Genomic DNA, 18,941 nt, shown 5'->3' with positions numbered 1-18,941 from the left:
AACTTTAAGAACCATTCCGGAACTGGGAGTTTTGGACTTTGTCACACACACACACAAAGAGTTTAGTTTTGGGGTTAACGTTCGAGGTTTAACATTCTTGAATTCTAACATACTAACATTTTTTTTACTTTTATTTTACGTATTACCATAAGTAGTGATTAATAAAATAGTTTTTAACACTGAATCATGCTCAGTGTGTTTCTTTTGTTGCTGGTTTGTGACAACAGAAAGGTTGCAGAGAGACTTGGACAGTTTAGGAGAATGGGCAAAAAAATTGCAGATGAAATACAGTGTTGAAAAATGTGGGTTTGTACACTTTGGAAGAAGAAATAAATGGGCAGATTATTATCTAGATGGGGAGAAAATTCAAAATTCGGAAGTGCAAAGGGACTTGGGAGTCCTCGTGCAGGATACCCTAAAGGTTAACCTCCAGGTTGGGTCGGCGATAAAGAAAGCGAATGCTATGTTAGCATTCATTTCAAGAGGAATAGCGTATAAAAGTAAGGATGTGTTGATGAGCCTCTATGGGGCACTGGTGAGACCTCATTTGGAGTACTGTGTGCAGTTTTGGGCCCCTTATCTTACGAAGAATGTACTGATGTTAGAGAGGGTTCAGAGAAGATTTACGAAGATGATTCCCGGAATGAAAGGGCTGACATACGAGGAGCGTTTGTCAGCTCTTGGACCGTATTCATTGGAGTACAGAAGAATGAGAGGGGACCTCATAGAAACATTTGGAATGTTGAAAGGACTGGACAGAGTAGATGTGGCTAAGTTGTTCCCCATGGTGGGTGAGTCCAGGACACGAGGGCATAGTCTTAGAATTAGAGGGTACCCATTTATAACAGAGATGCGGAGAAATTTCTTTAGCCAGAGGGTCGTGGATTTATGGAATTTGTTGCCACGTACAGCTGTGGAGGCCCGATCATTGGGGATGTTTAAGGCGGAGATTCATAGGTATCTAATTAGTCAGGGTATCAAGGGATATGGGGAAAAGGCTGGGAATTGGGGCTAGATGGGAGAATAGTTTAGCTCATGGTGAAGCAGACTCGATGGGCCAAATGGCCTACTGCTCCTTTGTCTTGTGATCTTGTGAAGATGGTTAAGTGGAGAACACTGTCCTGAGGAGCTACTGCAGTGATGTTCTGAAGCTTGTATGATTGACCTCCAAGAACCACCACTATCTTGTTTTGTATGACTGTATTGAAGTGTTTTCCCCTTAATGTCCATTGGCTTCAGATTTATTTAGGCACCTTGGTAACACAATTAGTCAAGTCCTGCCTTGATGTCAAGTGCAATCAGTCTTGCCTCATTTCTAGAATTTGGTTCTTTGATGAATGTTTAATGGACATAAGAAATAGGTTATTCACCCTCTTGTGTTTGCTCCGCTGTTCAGTACAGATTTTTTACCTCCAGGTCACTTACCTGCACCAACCTTGATATCCATAATATTTAAACATCTATCGATCTCGCTCTTGAACATACTTAGTGAATGAGGCTTCACAGTTATCTCTCAATAATTCATTATTTGTGAAGAAACTTTCTCAATCCTGAATGGCCAAATCCTTATTTTGAGACTGACCTGTGGTTTTAGGCCCCAACCAGGGGAATCATCAACTCTGAAAAGTCCCTGAAGGATTGTGTAGATTTCAATGAGCTTTTTTCTTATTCTAAGTTAAAGAGAACACGGGCTTAGCCTGCTTAATTTCTCCCCCTAGAACATGCCATTTCAGAAATTGGTCTGGTGAACCCTTGTGGCGTTCCTGAAATGCCCTTTTTCAGGGAGGGAAACCAGACTCCTGCACAATGTTGCCGATGCAGTTCTAGAAGGGTTCCTATAATTTAAGAAGATGCCTCTTCTCTTGTACTCAAATCCTCTTGTAATAAAGACCAACATATTGTTTGCTTTCCTAACTGTTTGTTGTAGCTGTATGTTAACTTTCAATGATTCATGTAGAAAGACATCCAGATCCCTCTGAAAACCTAGAGTTCCCTTTGTTCTCACTTCCACCTTGGTATATTCAACACATCATCCTCCATAATTTCTGCCACCTTCAACAGGATGCAGCCATCAGACAAATCTTCTACTCTCTTCCCTTTTCAGCATTCTGAAGGGACTGTTCCCCGATTGATTCTTTCGCCCTTCAATCATGACTAATGCTCACCCCCCATTTCTTGTTACCATCTCATGCAACAGCAGGAGATGCAACATATTTACTTTTATCTCTTCCCTTCCAAACACCCAAACACTCCTTCCAGGAAAAGCAACAATTACTTGTCTTACTTCCAATTTGGCATACAGGGAGTGCAACAAGGGTTCACTAGAATGACTCCTAGGATGGTACGTTTGTCCTATGAAGAGAAGTTAAGTTGTGCTTACATTGTGGTCTCCTCTACAGTGAAGAAATTAAACAGAGATTGGATGAACATTTTGCAGAATATCTTTGAGTTTGCAAGGGTTACTTTGAGCTTCCAGTCATTTTAATTCTCCATTCCATGCTCATTCTGAACTTTGTCTTTCAACTCTTACACTGCTCTAATGAAGCCCAACATGGGTCTGAGCAAATTCATCTCATTTTCTGATTAGGCATATTACAGCCATAAGGGCTCGGTATTGAATTCAGCAATTTCAAAAAAACAATCTCCAGTTTGTTTCAGAACTGGCCAATTCTGATGAAGTATCATCTACCTGTAATAGTAACTCCCCTTTTTCATCAATATCAAAGCAAACATCCTTGTGTTGCCTGCTCATCACAGAAAATGTATTGAGAATCAGTAGACAAATTGGTGTTCACTGGGAGCACACTATCTTTCAAATAGTGTAATTGGGCTATATTTTGAGTGGATCTGTTCAATCTATTCAATTGTGGGATAGACAAATCTAAATGGCACTAACACATAGCTTTTATTTCTTAAAAGAGTCACCTGAATACAAATTAAACCTCAAGTAACCTTCAACTCCACAAGGATGAATCAAGTGCCTCTCAAGATGCAATATTATTGAAAGCAACAAAAAATTAAAAATTAAGGTTTTCTGAGAACTTTGTACAAACATATTAATTTGCTCAATATGTTACATTTGCTCTTTTACCCATGATGCTAATACAGCCATACAGCTGGTCCTGTTAAACTGGGTATATTTTTCTGTTAGCAAGAGATTGTCAAATTGGAAAGAGAAACGTATTGATTGTTTTAGAATGCCATGGATAAGTATCTGGTTAGAAAATAGCTAAGTGGAAGAAGGTAAATCAGATTTACAAAGTAACATTTGTGAAATTAAAGTAAGAGATTAAGAGCAGAATAACAAAAGAGAAGGGGCTGCTTTAGGAAAAAGTTCAAAGATCATTAAGTAAACAGTTACATATTTTGTAAGTACATTGGTAAAAGAAGAATTGTTATGTCAAAGTCAAGTTTATTGTCACATGCAGAAGTGCATGAATGCACAGGTACAATGGAAAACATACCTGCAGCAGCATCACAGGCACATAGCATCTTATAAGCAGCATTCACAAGAAAAACGTTAATTAAACATAAATGAAACACAGTTTTTTACAAGAAAGAACGTGACTAGAACAAAAAAAACAAAGTCCATTTTTAGTGCGAATATGATCAAAGTGGTCATCGTGGTCATAGTGTTGCTGAATTGTAGTGATGAGGGTTGTGCCAGTTGGTTCAGGAACAGAATGGTCGAAGAGAAGTAGCTATTCTTGAACTTCGTGATGTGGGACTTCAGGCTTCTGTACCTCCTGCTGGATAGTAGCAGTGAGAAGATGGCATGGCCTGGATGGTGGGATGATGTATGAGGCGATATGGCCAAAAGAGTGGAGATTGTTAACTGTGGGGACAGGGGGCAAGGTGGTTGTGTACAAGTATTACACCTTCTGTGTTTCTGCCATTATGGCAGCAAATGGGCTTTAAATATACCTCACTGAATGATTATAAAGTGCCCTGAAAGGCCCTAGTTGTTGAGGCTCTGGAAGCACTGGAGAAATTCAAGAACAGTATACTCTCAGCCATCTGGCATCCATGGTGAATGGAAATGCCAGTTGCATGAGAATTGCTCAAAAACTTATTGTATATCACATACTCGTATTCTGTGCATAAACCTTTTCATAAATTAGTGAAGGACGTGTCATCTCCTTTCTCTTTTAAGTAACAATGTTTTGCAATGCAATTTTATATTTTGATGTTAAATAGTATTAATGTAAAACACAGTGAAAATAAATCAAATTGCTATGAATCACCCTACAACTGCACTGCTCTTATATTTAAATATAATAAACTAAACATTTCTTTTGCATAACACTTGAAATAAAAACAAATCAATTTTTAAGTAGCAGACAGGACACTGACCCCTGCGGAACACCACTAGTCACCGGCAACCAGCCAGGAAAGGCCCCCTTCATTCCCACTCTTTGCCTTCTGCCAGTCAGCCAACCCACTGTCCATGCTAGTACCTTTCCTGTAATGCCATGGGCTCCTATCTTGTTTAGCAGCCTCATGTGCAGCACCTTGTCAAAGGCTTTCTGAAAATCCAAGAAAACAACATCCACTGACTCTCCTTTGTCTATCCTGCCTGTTACTTCCTCAAAGAATTGCAACAGATTTGTCAGGCAAGATCTCCCCTTAAGGAAGCCATGCTGACTTCGGCCTATTTTATCATGAGCTTCCAAGTACCTCAAAACCTCATCCTTAATAATGGACATCTTACCAACCAAAGTCAGGCTAACTGGCCTATAATTTCCTGTCTTTTGCCTCCCTCCCTTCTGAAAGAGTGGAGTGACATTTGTGGTTTTCCAGTCCTCCAGAACCATTCCTGACTCTAGTGATTCTTGAAAGATTACTACTTATTCCTCCACAATCTCTTCAGCTACATCTTTCAGAACCCTGGGGTGTAGTGCATCCCGTCCAGGTGACTTATCTACCTTCAGACCTTTCAGTTTCCCAAACACCACCTCCTTAGTAATAGTGACTGCACTCACTTCTGCCCCTGACTCTCTTGAATTTCTGGCATCTTGCTGGTGTCTTCCATAGTGAAGACTGACAGAAAATACTTATTCAGTTCATCCACCACTTCTTTGTTCCCCATTACTACCTCTCCAACGTCACTTTCCAATGGTCCGAAGTCCACTCTTGCCTCTCTTTTACTCTTTATATATCTGAAAAAACTTTTGGTATCCTCTTTTATATTATTGGCTTGCTTACCTTCATATTTTATCTTTTCTCCCCTTATTGTTTTTTTAGTTGCCTTCTGTTGGTTTTTAAAAGCTTCCCAATCCTCTAACTTCCCATTAATTTTTGCAATATTATATGCCCTCTCTTTTGCTTTTCTGCTGTCTTTTACTTCCCTTGTCAGCCACAGTTACCTCATCCTCCCTTTAGAATGCTTCTTCTTTGGGATGAACTGATGCTGTGTTTTTTGAATTACTCCCAGAAACTTCTGCTATTGCTGCTCTACTGTCATCCCTGCTGGGGTCCCCTTCCAATCAACGTTGGCCAGCTCCTCTCTCATGCCTCTGTAGTTACCTTTACTCAACTGTAATACCGTTACATCCGATTTTGGCTTCTCCCCCTCCAAATGCAGGGTGAATTCTATCATATTATGATCGCTGCCTCCTAAGGATTCCTTTACCTTAAGCTCCCTAATCAAATCTGGTTAATTGCACAACAGCAAATCCAGAATTGCCTTTTCCCTAGTGGGCTCAACCACAAGCTGCTCTAAAAAGTCATCTTGGAGGCATTCTACAAATTCCTTCTCTTGGGATCCAGTGTCAACTTGATTTTCCCAATCTACCTGCATATTGAAACCCCCCACGACCACCGTCACATTGCCCTTTTTCATGTGCCTTTTCCATCTCCTGTTGTAATTTGTACCCCACATCCTGGCATCCTGGCTACTATTCGGAGGCCTGTATATAATTCCCATCGTGGTTTTTTTACCTTTACAGATTTTTAACTCTACCCACAAGGATTCTACATCTTCTAATCCTGTGTCACTTCTTGCTAAAGATCTGCTTTTATATTCTTAGACACTTTTGCAGATTGCATGAGATTTCCAGATGCATAAATACTGGATAAATGAGAGCTTACTGTATTTGTTCCAAGGAGCAACAAATACAAAATCTTAACTAGAAAGATGTAAGTAAATTACTGCATCATGGGAGTGAGTGGGAGATGGATGTGCCCAACTGTGAATGGTGGGAAACTTGTTACCTTGAAGGGCTGAAGGGAAACCCCCTAATTTCTTTTGGCCCTCAGTCAGTTTGATCAAATAAGCCACTTAACTAATAGATCTGAATATCTTGTCTATGGTCAGTCACTGGGTTACCTATTGTGGAAAACAAATGTAAGTACCTATTGTGGAAAACCAAGATGTGCAGTAAGGTAAGATTATATTTAACCTGAAATAAAATAATTTCCTTTTGATATCATGCAAGAAATGGTGCTTCATGTGCAATAAGGCACAGAAGACTAACTCATGTGAATCCATCTGTGAAGGTTATGAACTGCTAAAAGTAAAAGTAGATACATAAATGCTTGGAAGAGTATTGAGTAGAATTTAATAATGTTTTCATTTATTTATATTGTTAAAAATTATTTTTAGGTTGGCTGAAAACATTTGATGATTACTACAGGGATCAGACTCAGCATATCCTGAACAACATGGTTATTAAGCTACAGGAAGACGCTCGTAGGAAATTTATTTGGTCTGAAATTTCATACTTCTCGAAGTGGTGGAACAACATTGATGGGCAGAAGAAAGATGCTGTGAAAAGGTTTGCAGCTTTCAAAAAAAAGTACCAGTTCTATGCTACAGTGTGGTTAAAGGGGATGTACAATTTTGAGTTTTTCTGTTGCTGATGTCAAAACATTTCATCATTTTTATATATGGAATTCACCATACACAGACAACCCACTATTAAAAATATAAAATCACTCAGTTCTGATATTAGGTGTCACCTTCTATTAATACCTTATTCATATGCCTCATTGCCATGAATGTTGTTGTATTTCTTGATTGGGAATACATTTATTCAGGCAAGCAAATATTTCATCTCATGCCTAGCATAAGAACTGAGTGATTTTAATAATAAATCTATGAATATTAAACAAATCAACATATTGTTAAAAACAGAATTAAGATTATGAAAATAGATCAACCAGCAGGGCAGAATAATATCCACCCAAGGTTCTTCCTGATGTGGCAAGTTCTTGTTAGCCTGAGCTTATATTTGGCTAAGACCTTGTGGCGTATTCGTGATCTGTATATCTGGTTCAAGTGTCCATACACCAGCAGTTCTCAGCTACAAAAATGCCAATGACCTTTGGTTACAAAGGTAAGTTGCACTAATATAGTGATGTTGAACACATTGTGCCTTAATACTTGTTTTTTTGTTAATAGTAGTTGTATGTGCTTTACATAAATGTATAATTTTGAAATTCTTGTAATGATTCACAATTTTTAAACTTTTTTCTTAACATGTTTCCAAATGACTCAGATCACTGGAAACAAAAAGCCCTTCTGACAGTGCAGTCTTGCTTTCTGGTGTATGTGGCCTGGTTGCCACTCATGGCCCTCTGTGCCACAGCAGTGACACTGCTAGGAGCTTGGGAACCACTCAGCTTCAGAAATGCAGTTCGGTCATAGGCCAAACATGGTGGCAGCTGCAAAGTGCAGGGAGGGGTTCAGACAAACCAGCCTAACATATTTTTGAATAGTCCATCAAGAGAGTAGCCAGAGATAAACAGCAAATCAATTAAAGGGGTCATCTGGCTATCCAGACTCCATGCCTGGGAAAGCTCAGACACCTCTACCTCTGCCCTTAGACTCATCATTGTGCATTCTGCAGCTAGTCAGTGATTCTTAATGGAAATTCAGGCACCTTCCCCCCTCTCACCTGGATTCACCTATCACCTGCCAGCTCATGCTCCTCCCCCTCCCCCCACCCTTTTTTGCTGGCTTCTGCGCTCTTTTTTTCCAGTTCTGATGAAAGGTCTCAGCCCAAAATGTCAACTCTTCTGCAACTGTCAGACACTCCATATTGGACTCTACAGTGTTAGCTTCCTAACCTCAGAATCGCTCCAACCTGTTGCCACTGACCCACGCTGCATATCACAGTTTGCTGCTTACAGCTAGATGGGATGGAGCTGGGGTATCAACCAACCTATGTACTCAAGGGCAGCAGGAACAGGTCTTGTGAGTTTAAGTCAATGGCAGGGAAGTTATTGGAAAAAGTCCTGAGAAACAGGATTAATCTACAATTGGAAAGGCAAGGATTAGTCAAAGATAGCATGTTTTTGTTTGGAAGAAGTAATAAAATGTATTGATGAGGGCAATGCAATTGATGTAATCTACATGGACTTCAGTGAGGCCTTTGACAAGGTCATACATGAGAGACTAGTCCAAAAGGTTCGAGCTCATGGGATCCAGGACAAACTGTCAGATTGGATCCAAAATTGGTTTAGTAGTAAGAGGCAGAAGGTGATGGTGGGAGGGTTGCTTTTGTGATTTGAAGCTTGTAACCAGTGCTGTACCAGAGAAATTGGTGCTGGACCCTTATTATTTATCATACACATTAAGATTTGGATATGAATGTAGGAGGTCTGATTAGTAAATTTGCAGATTTGGACAGCCAAGTGCAGATTACTAGGTATGAAAATAAAATACTGCAGATGTTAACAAGTTCTGATGCAGGGTCTCGACCTGAAACATCGACAATTCCTTTCCCCAACAGATGCTCTGAGTTCTCGACCCTCTGACTTCCTCCAGCTGTTTTCTTATTATTTACACAAAAAGCAACTTTTCCCCTCAGCAGAGATGTCTGGAACTAGAGGGCATAGGTTTAGGGTAAAGAGTAAGAAGTTTAGCAGGGATCTGAGGGAGACTTTTTTCACCCAGAGGGTGGTTGGAATCTCGAGTGGTGGGGGTGGCAGATACTCTCACAACATTTAAGAAGTATCCAGACAAGCACTTGGATTGCCAGGGCAAAGTAGGCTATGGGCCAAATGGCACTAGTATAGATGGATACTTGATGATCGACTGGATGTGTTGGGCCAAAGTGCCTATTTCTGGACTGTATGACTCAATGAGAAGATTTCATCAGTTTTTCTTTTAGCCTGGAGGATGAGGTGGATTGTCTATGGCAATTCGCTAGCACAGCAGACTTTTCAAAAAATCAAGTTGTAGACTAGGCACACATGTGAGTTTCGCTCCCAGCAGAGATTTTCTGAGTGACCTACTGTAGTCCTGATGGTCCTCTGATTTCCTAGCATGTAGTAGATCTCTCCCACAGACTATTTGTTCTACCAGGGCCTTTAAGTTCCTTGCAGTGAATCTTAAGGTATATTTCCTCCCCTCTCTTCACCCTGCTGCAACCATTCTGCAGAGTGGCATTTGTGTAATCCTTATATCCCTTTTAGGATTGGTTCCTCATGACACATTCACAAATTAGATGCAGCTAACTGTGAAATATTTCACCGTGTCAATTCATTTGCTAGATGAGGGAAATTGCGCCATGACACAACTAAATACAGTAATCCCATTTTAGTGGAAATTGCTCAAGAATATCCATTTTGTTTATTTATTTATTTACAGCATGGTAACAGGCCCTTCCGGCCCAACGAGTCCGCGCCGCCCATTTCAGACACCATTGATCATACAGACACTTCTGAAAATTCCATTAATGTCTATCGCGATGTTACTTTAGCATTCTGAAATTGGAGCAGAGGAATTTTTATGTCATGGTGTCCAAAATGGTATTTGGGTACATTTTGCTTATTGCATGTCCAATTTAAATTTGAAAACTAATATTAAAATAATTCATCTGAGAACATAAATCAGTGTTTAAAAGTTTAAATGTGAAGTCAATTCGGTGGGCAAGACCACATATTTGTAACTTATACAGCACTCATATCGTCTAGGATAGTTGAAACATGCTGATACACCAGACAGGGAGTGTTGTAGAACTGAGGAACCTGAGAGTACAAGTACAGTACATGGTTCCCTGAAAGTGGCATCACAGGTAAACGGAGTGGTGAAGAAGACTTTTGGTCGCTAACCTTCATCAGTCAGGGCACTGAGTACAAAAGTTGGGATATCATGTTGCAGTTGTACAAGATGTTGGTGAGGTCACATTTGGAATATTGTGATCAGTTTTGGTCACCCTGCTGAAGGAAAGATGCCATTAAGTTGGAAAGAGTGCAGAAAAGATTTACGAGGATGTTGCCAGGACTAGAGTTATTGAGAGAGGTTGAGCGGGCTAGGACTTTATTCATTGGAGCATAGGAGAGTGAGGGATGATCTTATAGAGGTGTATTAAAATCATGAGGGGCATAGATATTGTGAATGCACAGAGTCTTCTTCCCAGGGTTGGGGAATCAAAAACTGAAGGCAGAGGTTTAAGGTGAGGGGGAGAGATTTAATACAAGCCTGAGGGGCAACTTTTTCACCCAGAAGGTGGTTCATATGTGGATTGAGCTGAGGACATGGTTGAGGCAGATAAATAACAACATTTGAAAGACACTTGGACAGGTACATGGATAGGAAAGGGTTAGAGGGATATGAGCCAAATGCTGGTCGATGGGACTCACTTAGATGGGCATTTTTGTCAGCATGGTTGAGTTGGGCCAAAGGGCCTGCTTCCATGCTGTATGGCCCTATGACTCACATTAATTAGGAAAATTCAGCTAAAAGTGTGCAAGCAATTCATTTTGCAGACTTCATCAGATACATGGAACAGTGACGTGATTTGTGGATTTTGATGTATGGATGATTGCCTATTTAAACACTTTATTACCTGTATTTTACTTCACAATTATTCCATAAATGATTAGAATAAATGGGTTGTACTCCATGATTTATTTTGTATGTGGTCACAGAAGTTGGACTTCTAGCTCGTAGATATGGTTAACTCATTTAGTAGTTTACTGTGTCCTGTATTTATAAGTGTCCATTCTGTAGTTCTAACAACACAGTGTTACATACTATCTCTATTCTATCCGGAATATCTTGTCAATAAAGCCAAATATTGACGATTAGGTATGAAAAGAAAATATTGCAGATGTTAAAAAGTGGAAATAAAAGCAGAAAATGATTGAACTTGTGAGTAGGTAAGGCAGCATCTGTGGAGAAAGAAATAGAAACAAGACTTTGGGTCAAATATTTTCCAAATATTTCTTGATCCTTAACCTAGTTGTTTTCTAAACTACAGCTATTAAAGGAACATTGACGTTTAATATTTTGCTGTCTTGCCATGAAATTCTAAAATTTGGTGATTTTCTTTACTAGGCTTTGTGAACAGGGTCAGTTTGAAATAACGACAGGAGGCTGGGTCATGACTGATGAGGCCAGTACACATTATTATGCAATGATTGACCAGTTGATTGAAGGACATCAGTGGCTTGAAAGGAATTTGGGTGAGAATCATTCAAAGATTATTCTTGCATCTTTTCTTTCAATTACTAACCTCTTTTCCCATTCCTGAATGTGTTAATAATCTATTGTGGAGTTTGGTTATTTGTTTTGTACAAATTATCTATTAATCCTGTGCTTCTGTTTGTTGGCCATGTAGGATATTCACCCATCAATGAAGTCATAATCAATATAGATATAAAATTATCTTAATTCTTGTTCATGTGTGTTTTTTAGCAATTAAAATATTTTGTATTAAAAATTCTGAATTAGTAACTAAATTAAGAATAGAAAAGTTAAGAAATGTTATCCATATATTTGGAAACACACTTCCTTTTCCCTGCACATCCAAAATGTTCCCTGCCCTCTACCCCTCAACATGTGTTTCTCTAGTTTCTTTCCCATCTTCCTTCAAATCCCCTTGGAACTAATTTTGTCCATGAAACATATCTCTTCTCAGATCCAGTGTTAGCTTACATTTTAAATTGTTCCCTCTCCTTGGATAGTGCCTTATTTTTAAAACTGCTACCATCTTCAAAATTTATGGCACAATAAGGGGCCATACAGCCCAGTCAACAATGGAACTGCTTAGTTGCTCTTGCTTTTCAGCTCTCAATCAGTAGCCTTGTACATAATGGCTCTTTTCAGGTGTTCATCTGGCTACTTTTCTAATGTGATGGTTTCTGCACCTACTAGCCTTTCGGACATTAAGTTTCAAACCCCCATCAATTTGTGAATGAAAATGATTTCTTCAAAACCATTTTAATCCTTCTATTTGTTAACATAAATCTACATCCTCTACACTGGTACCCATGTAGTGCTGCCCTGGAGAGTACTGATTCATTTCAGCGCTCTTGGTTCTCTAATGGAACACTCACAGGTATGTGCTGCCCCTGCCTGCAACCCCCCCCCCCCACCATACTTTAAAATGAGCTGAGTGTTGCTGTGCCATGATCCTAGGAACCTGGCACAAACCCCTGTCCTTCTGACTGTTGTGCGAGGAGCTTGGCATGAAACCAGCAATGAATCACTCATGGCTCAGTGTGGAGAGATTGCCATTGAGGGCTGGTGTTGTGTGGGCTAGGATAAGCAGTACAGCCTCTCAGCACTGAGATGTTGGGTTCGGGCTGCACCCTCACCAGCCCTTATTTTGAGTCTAGAGTATGGATATAGTCTGCTTAACCTCTTCTCACTGGACAATACCATCATCTTTGGGTATGGAGACCAAATCTGCACATAATGTTCCAAGTGTGGCCTCAGCAGAGTCCTATAGGATTTCAGTAAGATATCTTTACTGTCGAACTCAAATCCTCTTGTGGTAAAGGCCTATATACCACCTGATTTTCTGAAATATTACGTGACCAGTAAAATTACTAATTTTCTTCCCTTTCCCCAGCACCCAGCCAAATCTATGTATTGTTTTGTCAAGAGCTGCAATAAACAAGAAGCAGAATCTCTACTTGTACGTTTGAAGGAAGTTGTGATATAGGAGAATGATAGAACCATATATATGAGGAATACTAGAGGGGAGAGAAAAGATAGCCTAATTTTTCTTTTGTGAAAAGAACTTCTGGAATAAAGAAAAGGTGTAAGAAGTTCTCCTGTGGTAAAATCACAATATAGATAATTTTCAGACAAAAAGTGTGATCTATTTTAATTTTCAAACTTGCCAGATCCTGGATAATAACTGTCTTAATAGCTTACCCTTTGATAACTTAATTATCTGTTTTAGAAATATTTCAGTTCATATTAGCTGATATGTTACATTAGGGTAACAATTTGCTAATAATATTTACTAATGTAAAAGCAGCAATGTAGCTTACTGCATCTTTTCAAATTTTGTCAATTCCCAGACCTTTCTAGACTTAGAAAAATAAACCCAATTAGTTGCTCTGTACATTTTTTGCTTGAAGGTAGTAGCTTTCCATGGAACTTGTTTCTGATGGTGTTGAATTTTTGTTTTGTTCTATCATATAAAATGGTAATCCTTTTCCCCCTCCCTGGTGCTACCAGGTTAATCATTTATATAATGTGCCTTTGTTCATTATAACAGGAGTAAAACCTAGGGCAGGATGGGCAATTGATCCATTTGGCCACACATCTACAATGGCATATCTGTTGAAACAGACTGGTATTTCAAATATGCTAATTCAGAGAGTTCACTATTCTGTCAAGAAATACTTTGCAACTCAAAGGAGCCTGGAATTCTACTGGCGTCAGAACTGGGGTAGGTGAAATTAGTATAATTTGTCTAATAACATTCTAATTGCTAATTCAGAGAGTTCACTATTCTGTCAAGAAATACTTTGCAACTCAAAGGAGCCTGGAATTCTACTGGCGTCAGAACTGGGGTAGGTGAAATTAGTATAATTTGTCTAATAACATTCTAATTGATTGTGAAACGCTGGGCCAACAATTGTAATTTTTTTCATGTATTTGGTACAATTATAATAGCTGTCATTACTGATATAAATTTAAACATCGATTATTTTGGTGTTTAAATTGTACCTTGCACTCTCCCACATTTACAGTGTTACACAAATAGCTGAACATGAATAGATGCAAGAACTCTCTGTTCAGAACCACAAGTGATCAATATGTGTAATTTAAAATAATAATGGGACAGACATGCAATTCTATCCCCCAAGTAAAAATGACAGAGTATGTTTAATAAATGTGGTATTTAACTCATAAATCATAGTAAATCTGTAACTCTGATGTCATTCACCAGATTCATGATATTATAAAACAGATTGTCAGACACTACACAAGAATAGCCATTGGCCAGTGCTGGCAACTTCAGGATAATAACAGATCTGCCTCCTGATGTAATTTACATCAAGAGCAATTGCACAGTTAAGCTCGGGTATCCAAGGTTATGTTGTCCAAGCTGCACAAAATTCGTCAATTACTGCCAATCATTCCCTAGCTCTAAAAATATAATATGACAAATATGAGGCTCATTTTTTCAGAAGCAGACAGAAGAGAGGTGGACAACTCTGTTGTAAAAGAATCTGTATGCATGTTGAGACTGCGGATGCTGGAATCTGGAGCAATAAACAATCTGCTAGGGGGTCAAGCAGCATCTGTGGGAGGAAAGGAATTGTTGACATCTCGGGTCGGAACCCTGCATCAGGACCTGAGTTCTTCCAGCAGATTGTCTAAATGCATGTTGTTGAAGATGAGGACAGAGGAGACAAGGTGTGGAGCTTAAGAAGGTAGCTGGTAATAGGAAAATAATCCAGAGTTTATCTTTGCTCATCAGAATGATCTGGAGTAGTGAGTGAATTGAATTTGGGGTTGAGTAAGGTTGTTGTCCATTTAGATCAACCACAATGGATCGCAAAACTGCAAAGATGGGGGCCATGGTCAAGAAATAATTAGGGAGAGAGAGCAAAGTTTTCATCTAGAAAAAAGATACCAATTACAAGGAACTACACTTTTTTGTTCAATTTTTATAATACTATAGAATACATATTGATTGAATAGCACACCAGTTTTTGGCATATTTCTTTAATGATTAATTACAGAATAGAATTAATTCTGAATTCAGCTCTTGCCTTTGTTTGGACCAATGATGGCTCGAGTTTATTAGTCTTGGTAAAGCCCAAACCAAGTGCTGGTCTATAGGTTTATCGTTAAGGGCTGTTTGATAGTAATTGAGAGTTGATGACAACTCCCATTACTTCGTTGATGACTAAGACTGGACTGATAGAGTAGCAATTTTGTACATGATGACCTTTGAGGTAGCATTCTTTTTCCTTATCCATGGCTTCCCCTCTTCCACGGTTGACAGGGCTCTCAACTGCTTCTCCTCAATCTCCTGCCCTTCTGTTCTTTTACCCTCTCTTTCCAGCTAGAATGAAGATCCATTCTCAGTTTCTTCATGTCTATCGCATTTGTTTCAATGATGAGACATTCCACACAGGTAACTCTGAAGTGTCTTTCTTCTTCCTGAACCATGCCTCCCACTCCACTATAGTGGACAGAGTATTTGACCATCTTCTCTATTTTTGCACTTTTGCTCTCACCCCTTCTCCTCCTGGATGGAGCAAGAACAGAGTTCTCTTGATTGTCAACTTGCACCCCACCAACCTCCATATTCAATGGATCATTTTTCGCCAGCTCCAACAAGATTCCACCACCAAACACATAATCACCTCCCCTCTCCTTTCAGCATTTCAAAATCATCACTTCCTTTGTAATTCTCTGATCAGTTCTTCAGTACTCCGCTTATAGCATTTTCCTGTTACCAGTGTAATCCCTGTCCTTTCACCTCTGCCTTCCCACCATCCAGGGACCCAAAAAGTCTTTCCAGGTAAGGCAATGATTCACTTGCACTTCTTCCAGTCTTGTGTACTACATTCAGTATTCAGAATATTGCCTACTCTACAGTAGGGAAATATAGATTTGGTGATCGTTTTACAGAGCATTTACTCTCAGTCTGCAAGAGCGACCCTGACCTTCCAATAACCTGTCATTTTAATTTGCCACTCCACTCACACTCTGACCTCTGTCTGTCACCTTTTGCACTGTTACAAAGAGACCCAAAGATAAACTGAAAGAACAACTCGTCATTTTTCATCTGGGCATATTGCAGCCTGCAGGATTCAATATTGAATTATCTTACTTCCATAATTTGCTCTTTTTTTCTGTTTGTATCAAGACTGGCCATTTCTACTTGGCATTCCTTCTTCATTTTTTCTTTCATTTGTATATTCTGGTCAGCTGGGTACATCCCAATAGGCCTAACAATACATACATCATGATCAGCAACACATCACACAAAGGAGCTTCACTGTACATTTGATGGCCATATTATTTCACCCTTTAAACAGACATTCCCTTTGTTCCACCCATTTCCCTCCCTCATCTTCTCTGCTATTTAGACTAACTTGCACTTTCTCTTTCTTAGTTCTGATGAATAGTCTTTGTCCTGAAACATTAACCATTTCATTCCATAGATGCAGCCTGCCCTACTGAGTTTTTCTAGCATTTTCTGTTTTTATTTCAAAATTCCAGCATCTGCAGTTTTTTTGATTTTCATAATGATAGGGTTCCCCATGTGGAGGCTGGAGGAGTCAAAGGTGAGGACAAGGGGAACTTCAGCCTCCACATTTCGTGGATCGTCTGTAATTTCTGACACATTCATCAGGATTCTGTCACCATACACATCTTCCCCTCTTCCTAAGGTAACGTGCCTTAATGACTAACACCCAGTGGCTCTTACATCCACCATCATAAAGTGCTTCGAGAGGCTGGTCATGGCATGCATTAGCTCCAGCCTCCCAGAAAACCTCGACCCACTGCAACTCGCCTACCGCCGAAACAGGTCTACAGCAGTCGCCATCTGCCTGACCTTGCACTCATCTCTGGAGCATCTGGACAGCAAAGACACCAACGTTAGACTATTGTTTATTGACTACAGCTCTGCCTTCAACACTATAATTCCAAGCAAACTCATCACCAAACTCAGAGACCTGGGACTCAACACCTCCCTTTGCAACTGGATCCTTGACTTCCTGACCAACAGACTGCAATCAGTAAAGATAGGCAGCAACACCTCCGGCATGATTATTCTCAACACTGGTGTCCCACAAGGCTGTATCCTCAGCCCCCGACTCTACTCCCTATATAGTCATGACTGCATGGCTAGATTTTGCTCTAACTCCATTACAAGTTTGCAGATGATACCACTGTAGTGGGCCGTATCTCAAATGACGATGAGTCAGAGTACAGGAAGGAGATAGAGAGCTTGGTGACGTGGCGTGATGACAACAACCTTTCCCTCAATGTCAGCAAAGCAAAAGAGCTGATCATTGATCAGGAAAGGGGGCTGTGCACATACACCTGTCCACATCAATGGTGATGAGGTCAATAGGGTCGAGAACTTCAAGTTCCTAGGAGTGAACATCAGCAATAGCCTGTCCTGGTCCAACCACATAGATGCCATGGCCAAGAAAGCTCACCAGCGCCTCTACTTCCTCAGGAGGTTAAAGAAATTTGGCATGTCCCCTTTGACACTCACCAACTTTTATCAATGCACCATAGAAAGTATCCTATCTGGATACATCACAGCTTGGTTTGGCAACTGCTCTGCTCATGACTGCAAGAAACTGCAGAGAGTTATAGACACAGCTCAGCACATCACGGAAACCAGCCTCCCCTCAATGGACCCCATCTATACTTCTCGCTGCCTCAGTAAAGCAGCCAGTGTAATCAAAGACCCCACCCACCCAGGACATTCTCTCTTCTTCTTTCTCCCATCAGGCAGAAGATACAAAAGCCTGAAAGCATGTACCACCAGTCTAAAGGACAGCTTCTATCCCGCTGTTAGAGTATTGAACGGTTCCCTAGTACGATAAAATGGACTCTTGACCTCACGATCTACCTCGTTATGAACTTGCACCTTATTGTCCACCTGCACTGCATCTTCTCTGTAGCTGTGACACTTTACTCTGCCTTCTGTATTGTTTTACCTTGTACTACCTCAATGCACTGTGTAATGAATTGATCTGTATGAACGGTATACAAGAGAAGTTTTTCACTGTACCTTGGTACATGTGACAATAATAAATCAAACCCAATTCCAATTCCCCTTTCAGCAGTCCAAAGAACCTGTTATTTCTGTAACTCCCTGATTTGCTGTTCCATCTCTACCAATTGATCCCATTCTTATGGTGCTTTCCTCTGCTACCACATGAAGTACAGTACTTGCTGTTTTACCTCTTCCCTTCCTGGCATTCAAGGACCCAAATACTCCTTCCAGGTGAAGCATAGGTTCACTTGCACATCTTCTAGTTCAGTGTATTGCAGTCATTGTTCATAATGTGGCCTACGCTGGGAGAGCGAAAAACATGTTAAGTGCTGCTTTGTGGGTTATGCCTGTCACTTTAGTTCTCCATCTCACTCACACTCTGACTCTGTTTTTGATATCCTGCATTGCTCCCGTGATGCCCAACATTAATCTGAGGATCAGCATTTCCTTCCATCTGGGCATGTTACAGCCCTAGGGTCTTAGTACTGAATTTAACAATTTCAGGTAACCACCTTTATTTATCGCTCCAGAGATGTGACTATACCCTTCAGTTTAATTTTTTTCTCTTTTGTCTCAAACTTCCGGTTTTTAAATGATTACTCTCTTGACAACTTTGGTCTGCACCCTATCACAGATACTCCCTCTTCTCATTACCCCTTCCCCACTCTGCAACTTAAAACATGCTTGTTTTCTCACTTTCAAATTCTGACGAAAGGTCTTTGACCTAAAATGTTCAATTCATTTTTCTGCCAATGATGCTCAATCTGCCGAGTGTGTCCAGCATTTTCTGCTTTTAGTTAGGGAATTGGCCAAATTGGATGTGTACTGCCACTTGTAGATGGTAGAAACCTTGGACATTTTTCCATACTAATGCTAGTGTTGCAAATATGGTGAAGCAGCAGAGGCATAGATGATTCTGAGACCCAAATCTTGAGCACAACAGCCAGCTTGTTGCCTGGTTCCATAGCCTTAGCTGTATCCAGTGAACTTACT

The 18,941-nt window shown here is 40.1% G+C and overlaps 2 protein-coding genes across 2 annotated transcripts in view; both read left to right on the top strand.

Moving 5' to 3' along the window:
- LOC127572845 (calponin homology domain-containing protein DDB_G0272472-like) overlaps window positions 1-18,941 on the top strand; it is a 168,228-nt gene that overhangs the window by 5,288 nt on the left and 143,999 nt on the right. The gene's annotated exons all lie outside the window — the stretch shown is intronic.
- The window catches only part of man2a1 (mannosidase, alpha, class 2A, member 1), a 113,023-nt gene that overhangs the window by 22,985 nt on the left and 71,097 nt on the right, over window positions 1-18,941 (top strand). The window contains exons 4-6 of the mRNA XM_052020500.1: window positions 6,605-6,776; window positions 11,288-11,415; window positions 13,464-13,637. Of these exons, the coding sequence (XP_051876460.1) occupies window positions 6,605-6,776; window positions 11,288-11,415; window positions 13,464-13,637 (474 nt within the window). The remainder of the gene's footprint in view (window positions 1-6,604; window positions 6,777-11,287; window positions 11,416-13,463; window positions 13,638-18,941) is intronic.

This window comes from Pristis pectinata, chromosome 7 (assembly GCF_009764475.1).
Source record: "Pristis pectinata isolate sPriPec2 chromosome 7, sPriPec2.1.pri, whole genome shotgun sequence".
Taxonomy (NCBI): domain Eukaryota; kingdom Metazoa; phylum Chordata; class Chondrichthyes; order Rhinopristiformes; family Pristidae; genus Pristis; species Pristis pectinata.
Note: the sequence above shows the minus strand (reverse complement) of the source record. Positions and strands in the feature narration are given on the sequence as shown.